The sequence below is a fragment of the Daktulosphaira vitifoliae genome, unplaced genomic scaffold (genome assembly GCF_025091365.1).
Source record: "Daktulosphaira vitifoliae isolate Bord-2020 unplaced genomic scaffold, ASM2509136v1 Scaffold_2, whole genome shotgun sequence".
NCBI lineage: Eukaryota > Metazoa > Arthropoda > Insecta > Hemiptera > Phylloxeridae > Daktulosphaira > Daktulosphaira vitifoliae.
The window spans coordinates 13,387,229-13,393,830 of record NW_026099573.1 but is presented as its reverse complement, the minus strand read 5'-3'; the positions used below and the strand labels follow the sequence as shown (position 1 = coordinate 13,393,830).

Sequence of the window (6,602 nt, the reverse complement as noted above, 5' to 3'; positions counted from 1 at the left end):
TGTAATTTGGTAAAAATATTTATTATAAAATGATGCACATAAAAATTTTTGGCTAGAAATTTAAGCATCAATTTCTACATAGTTCTTCTAAATACATAATTTTTAATAGTTACTCCACTACCAAGTATGTATCTAATAAATTAAATTTAAAATATTACAGTTAAATAATGTATTTATCATTTAAATTAATTATAATACAATTAAATCAATATATTTCCATTGAATTATTTAAAGATTAAAATAAAAAGATAAAACAACAAAACAATTAAATGTGCAATTATAAAATTTACCTGAAATATTTTAAGTTTTAGTGATATTTTTATAGCATTCAATTTATTATCATAGTCTTACTACTTAAATTTATAGATAAATTTGCATTGAATATATATAACAATTATAAAAATATTTTTTACTTAAGAACTAAAAAAACCTGGATAGTTTATTAAATAATTTGGGAAATCCATTTTTTGACATGTTTTTTTTAATAAGATTTTATCTTAATTTGTAAATTATTGGGATATTATAAATGACTTATTTTTATTTTATTGAGTTTTGTTTCAATAAATTTTAACAATGATAATCTTGGGGGTTTGAAGTCATCGTAGTGGTTGTTTTTAACTTGTACTATTTTTTGAGATCGTTGCCCTCGGCTATTAACACCTTTAAAATTTTAACAAATCATATTATAATTTTCACAAGCATTAGTATATATATATATATATATATATAAATACAAAGAGTAGTCACACATGCTGTAATAAATTTTATAGCTTTTGATTCAGTTACGATTGTACAATGTGTATTTTTAAATAATTTTTACATTTTAAAACTACAATGAAAAGTTATAATTAGGTTCCATAATTATATGTATCCATAAATTTTGTTTGAGCCACTAAGATGGGTTCCAAGTATTACAATTTGTTTGTAGGAGTATATAGGTGATTCACTTTTCATGAACCATTTGATTAATCAAAAAATAAAAATAATATTAATAATTTTTTTAATTTATTTTTTTTTGTTCAATTTTTTAATTATATAGTTTTTTTTATGTTCATCTCCTATACTGTATAAGTGTGTCAACTTAATTTTTTTAAATAGAAATATACATATTAACTAGCTTATTTAATAGATAATGATCTAATTAAGAAAATAAATGGTCGATAACAACTTTTAGATCAGTGTTTTAGAAGTTATTAATATGTTACTAAAGTGAATTAAAAATTTAAAAATCGATGAAAAAAAAATCATTATTGATTATTAGATTTGTCCTATCTTCACTACTCACTCGGTATATATATTAAGTTTAAAACTTACTCGTTGCATCAAGTGAGTAATAACGAACTATACCATGAAGTAATAATCTATGGTAACTAGGTAAGGGCACTGATGTATAAACTCCATTTGGTGAAAATGTAAAATACTGAACTACTTCAGTTTCCAGATCATTAATAGTTGTCTGAAAAAAAATAATTTATGAATTTTTATTAAATGATTACATGTTCAATTATATTAAATGAATCTTTGAGATACTAATATATATCTGTTACTACCAGTTAATAACATTAAATATTTATTTTTTTAATATACAAATGACAGCATTTATACTTTTTATTGTTAATCATACAAATTATTATTTCTAGACATTATTTTGTTAAAATACAGTACTAGAAGTGTATATATATTTATATCTTACAAATGGTAAACTCTTTTGTTTAAATAATGACTTTTGAGAAGTTGTCAAATTTTTAAATGCTATTTCTGGTTGAGTTATACGTTTCCTTTTTTTTTCATAATTCATGTTTCTTTTTTTTTTTTTGAGTAAAATATCTTCTTGTCCTTCAAGAAAAGATTCTTTTAACTATAAAAAAGATTTTAAATTAATAATAAATAATAATATTTCCATTTAATCTTAATATAAGTATTTTATTATAATTTTGTATAAAAATAACTATTTTATTCTAAAATCACTAGATAAAATAATAATACACAAAGTTTACCATAAATTCTAACCTAGAACTACACTAGAGAAAATTTTAATTTTATTTATATTTGATAAAGATTAAAATAACTTGTTTAAATAAAAATAAATTCATTGAATAGTGCAATGGAATGAAGTCAAATACTTATACGTTACAGATTAGTACATTTCAACTATTTTTTTATAGAAGGTCTATTATATTCCATCTTGATTCAATTAATATTTTGTAGACAATTTTTTTTTTAATAGTTATTTCCTTCTTAAACTATATTAAAACATAATTTATTTTATCATTTTTTTTTTTTTTAATTCTAAAATGGTCAATTCATTTTCATAAAAAAATTTTGATGGGTTAATAATTAATAATATTGAACATAGTCTTTGAAGGCAATAATTATGAACCTCATGAGATCCATATTATACAATAATGACACGCAAGATAATATCAAATAAAAATATACTTACAGTATGGTGTGAACAATGCTTGAATACATTTGTAAATCCATTTTTGTTGTCATTATAGAATATAGTGTCTTCTGAGGAGCAATTGTCAGAGAGGGAAAGAAGAAAAATTTCTAAATAAAAAAATTAAATGTTTAATATAGCAATAAAATGATCAAAGAAGTTTAAAAATAGATTATATTAATATGAGACAAATACATTTTTGTAATACTAAATTATTGAGAATATTATACTTTTGATAAGTATTTTATACTATATCATATATTTAACAAATAGATGCTATTCTAATTTTATTATCATTCTAAGTTAATAATGTGCCTTAACTCAGTACAAAAATACAGAGTTCAATTCCATTTCACTGGGAAATGCATGTTTTCTTGTTCCATCTGGTATAAGAAATAGCCTTTAGAGGTATGGTAAACATAATAAATGTTAAATATAAATCTTGAAAATGCCAGTAAAATCTTGAATTATTTTTATTGGCTGTCATTTAGTAGATATTATTTTCAAAGAATTAAAAAAAAAAAAATTAATTATAAAGTATTTATAAGAATGACGATTTATTAATTGATTATTGAAATATCTGTTAAAAAATCACTTATATAAGTCATCCCGAAAAACGCTTACTCATTATAGTAGTTAACTAGGTATTTTACACATAGCAAATGCTTATATATAAGTATACCATTTTGGGCACGGTTAGCTTTTCTTCTTCCCATTTTTGAAATTTTTTTTTTAAACAACTGTTTAACTTGTTGAATTTCATCTGGAAAACTTGTTTCATCTTTAAAATGAACTTGGTACAATAGTTCAGGCTCATCAATATCATATGGTTCATTATTTTCTAAAAACTCAAAATATTGTAAAGGGTCTTCTAAAACTATGTCACCTGGGTTTTCAGTGTTGTCACTAATGGTATCTGAAAATCCATCAGAACTGTAAAGAAACAATAAATATATTTTATTATACAATTTATATATATATATATATAAGTATTTTGTATATATTAATATAAAATGTCTTTAATATATTATAAATTATATAGTATGATTGTAGTATATAGTATATAGTACATTGTATGATAGTTTAGATATTGAACTTTATATTTCAAAATAGATTTTTTAAATTAAATTTTAAACTTTTTAATAAAAAGATCAATATTAATTTTGTAATCAATTTCATATATTTAGGATGAATAGTTAATTTTATACTTTAAGAAAATATTGGAGCCTCTTCAATAAAAGTCCAAAGCGAGGAAGTTACAATACCTTATAATTGCCTTGACCTAATGTTTAAAAAATAGGCTTTTAATGGTTTACTTTTACTTTGAATAAGTATAATACATTTTACATTAAATTATTTTTGATTCTTCATCATTTATAGACTAATAAAGAAAAGGAGTTAGAGGCCTGATTATAAAATAAATTGTAATACGGTCAAGGATTCTACCAAAATTTTTAATTTCCTAGTAGATCTATGCCCTTGACATACATAATTAGAAAAATAAAATTATAATTACTTGTCTTCAATTTCAACAGCAATAATTTCATCACTGCAAGAACTAGCAGGTCTTTTAGTTATACCCATTTTGGTAAAACTTTAAGTACTGAAACAGGAATAAATATGTACATAGAAAATTAAATTAAAAATTATACTGAATAAAAAACATTATGAATAGCTTGTTCAAAAAAGAATACTTACAATAAAAAATATAAATACGTATATTTATTTTTCGAAATGCTATTTACAATTTGAGCAAAATTTATTAAGAAAAATAGTTTACAATATTATGTGTATTAAATTTATATAAATTACTATATTAAACTAGTCTATTAACATAAAAAGTTAAATTATGTAATTAGTTAATAAATTGTGATTGCTTAGTCGATTTAATCAGGGTATCCAAATTTGGTATAACAGAAATGTCAACACAGTGCTAAATAAAATTTTTTTAAAAGTTCTTAACAATAATTTAATCTCTTTGTAAATAGATGAGGTCAGAATCTGGTATTTTGATGCGTTAAATCATATGGTATTATGGCGGATACATTCCAGTTATAGTTCTGCCTTAATTCACTAGATCTCGATACGTAATTAATTCATTATGTAGTTACTTTAAGTAAAGCGTGTTGTACCAAAATATGCTATTCCAAATAATAAAATGGTAAAAATGTTTACCGTACCAAATACAATATTGGTCTTATGTAAAATTATAGTCAGATTTATAGTTTTGCTGTTTTAATAACACTAACGATCTAAATAAGATTGTTTAAAACTGTTTATTCAGGGTACTACGATTATAAATAGGATACAATTAATAATAAAAAAAATTAGTGATGAGCATTTTCAAATATTTTAAACTATCGATTAACTAGTCGAATTGTGTTTATACCACCGAATATTTTATTTTTAGCATAAACTATCAAATATTTTAAAAACTATTCGAATAAACTGTCAAATATTTTAAAACTATTCGAATAAACTATCGAATAGTTTAAAAACTATTTGAATATATTGTGTAACTATCGAATATTTTTACTAGTCGAATAGTTTTTGAATGACTATCGAATAGTTCAAATAGTGGAAAACTATCGAAAGCTCGATATTTACTATTCGATATTTCCCATCACCAATTTTGAGAACTAAAAATTTTTATAACAATCTTAAGATATTTTACTAAATTAGAATTTATTATTAATGAATATGATAAAAATATTTAATTTATAAATAATAATTACAATTTATAATAACATTTAAGGGTCATTCCATTTGAAATTATCTAATGTGTGTGCTGCTATAATTCAGAAATTTTTTAAATTTACATCGTAGACTTTTTAAAGGTCATTGAAGCAAAAATAATATATTTTTTTTATTGTTTTTTTACCAGAGCGCATTTTTTATAATTAAAAACATGAAAAAACACCTTATGTTCTAGAGCCTATAACTTCACATCCAAATAAGCTAGCACTGTTGAACTAGCACTGTTTTATTCATATTAAATAGTACTTAAATTTAATTTTTAAATTGACAAATTTTGAATTTTTTACCATCGAATTTTTAGTTTTATTTTTTTTAATTTTTGCAGTATTTTAATAGCAAAATTTGAAGGTTAAAAAATTTTTTTTCTTTTCAGAAATGTTTAGTTATTTTCTTTTAAACCATATCATATCTGAATCGATTTATAATTTTTTTTATTACGTTTTATGGTCTTGAACACGCATGGTTTGCTGAAAATAGCCAACTTTGTCATCTCATCACACAAATATGATTAAACGAATTTTTTCAAATTTACATAGTAATTACATTTAGGCAATAAAAACATCTGGTTAAAATTTTATGATAGAGAAATAATTTTAACGCTACATATAGAATTTACAAAATTTACAATTTACGTATATTGGAAAATCCACAAACTACGTAATTTTCCACATTTCATTTTTATTTTTTGTATTTATTCTTCGCTTTGTACTAGATTAAGTTATTGGGACTCATAACAAAATCCTAGGAACAATGGCGGCTAAGTTCGGAAATTATTGGATCTAAATATATAGACTTAATATAACATCTTCAATCTGAAACCAAATCATTTTTTATTTATTATAATAAATAAAAATAATAATAATTAATCTTATAAACTATATTTTAGTATATTATCAATAATTATTAATAATATAATAAAAATAATATGCATTATCAAGAGTGAATTTTATAAACTATCAAATTATTTTTAAATAATCACTAAGAATCACAAAAAAAATTGTTTATAACAATCAAGGGCGGTCCAATTTTTATTCATTAAAATTTCAGCCTTCGTGTAAAAATTAGTTCTGGCGCTCTTAGAAGTAGTTAAATTTCTTTTTGATTTCAATATACCTAGAAGAACCTCATTCGATTAGTAAAACCAATTGTGTATGTTACAAATTTTACGTTTTTCTAACTACTGAAAAGTTTTTCCGATTTAAAATTTATTTAAATTTTAAAAGTTTAATGTAAAATTACTTTTATGTGTCCAATGTAACACTTAGATTTCAATACCTTTATTTTGATTATTTATTCAGTTTGATTGATATTCCGTTTATGATTTGTGTATCACAGAAAGATAAACAAAAAATTTTTAGACACTTTTCTGCGGCACAAAAACCTTTAAAATCCAAGTAATTAC

General features: G+C 21.8%; 1 protein-coding gene across 2 annotated transcripts; it reads right to left on the bottom strand.

Moving 5' to 3' along the window:
- Positions 1-270: 270 nt before the first annotated feature.
- LOC126899052 (R3H domain-containing protein 4-like) lies at positions 271-4,388 on the bottom strand. Of its 2 annotated transcripts, XM_050673574.1 has the most exons (7): positions 4,142-4,388; positions 3,960-4,046; positions 3,126-3,376; positions 2,444-2,553; positions 1,694-1,858; positions 1,315-1,456; positions 272-660 (listed from the first exon to the last, which is right to left on the bottom strand). In XM_050673574.1, exons 2-7 carry the CDS (start codon positions 4,025-4,027, stop codon positions 521-523), a joined length of 876 nt encoding a protein of 291 aa, XP_050529531.1. In that variant the 5' UTR covers positions 4,028-4,046; positions 4,142-4,388; the 3' UTR covers positions 272-520. The 2 variants fall into 2 exon arrangements, with proteins under 2 accessions (XP_050529532.1, XP_050529531.1); XM_050673575.1 differs by lacking the exon at positions 4,142-4,388 and having other exon boundaries at positions 271-660; positions 3,960-4,052.
- Between the last annotated feature and the right edge of the window lie 2,214 nt (positions 4,389-6,602).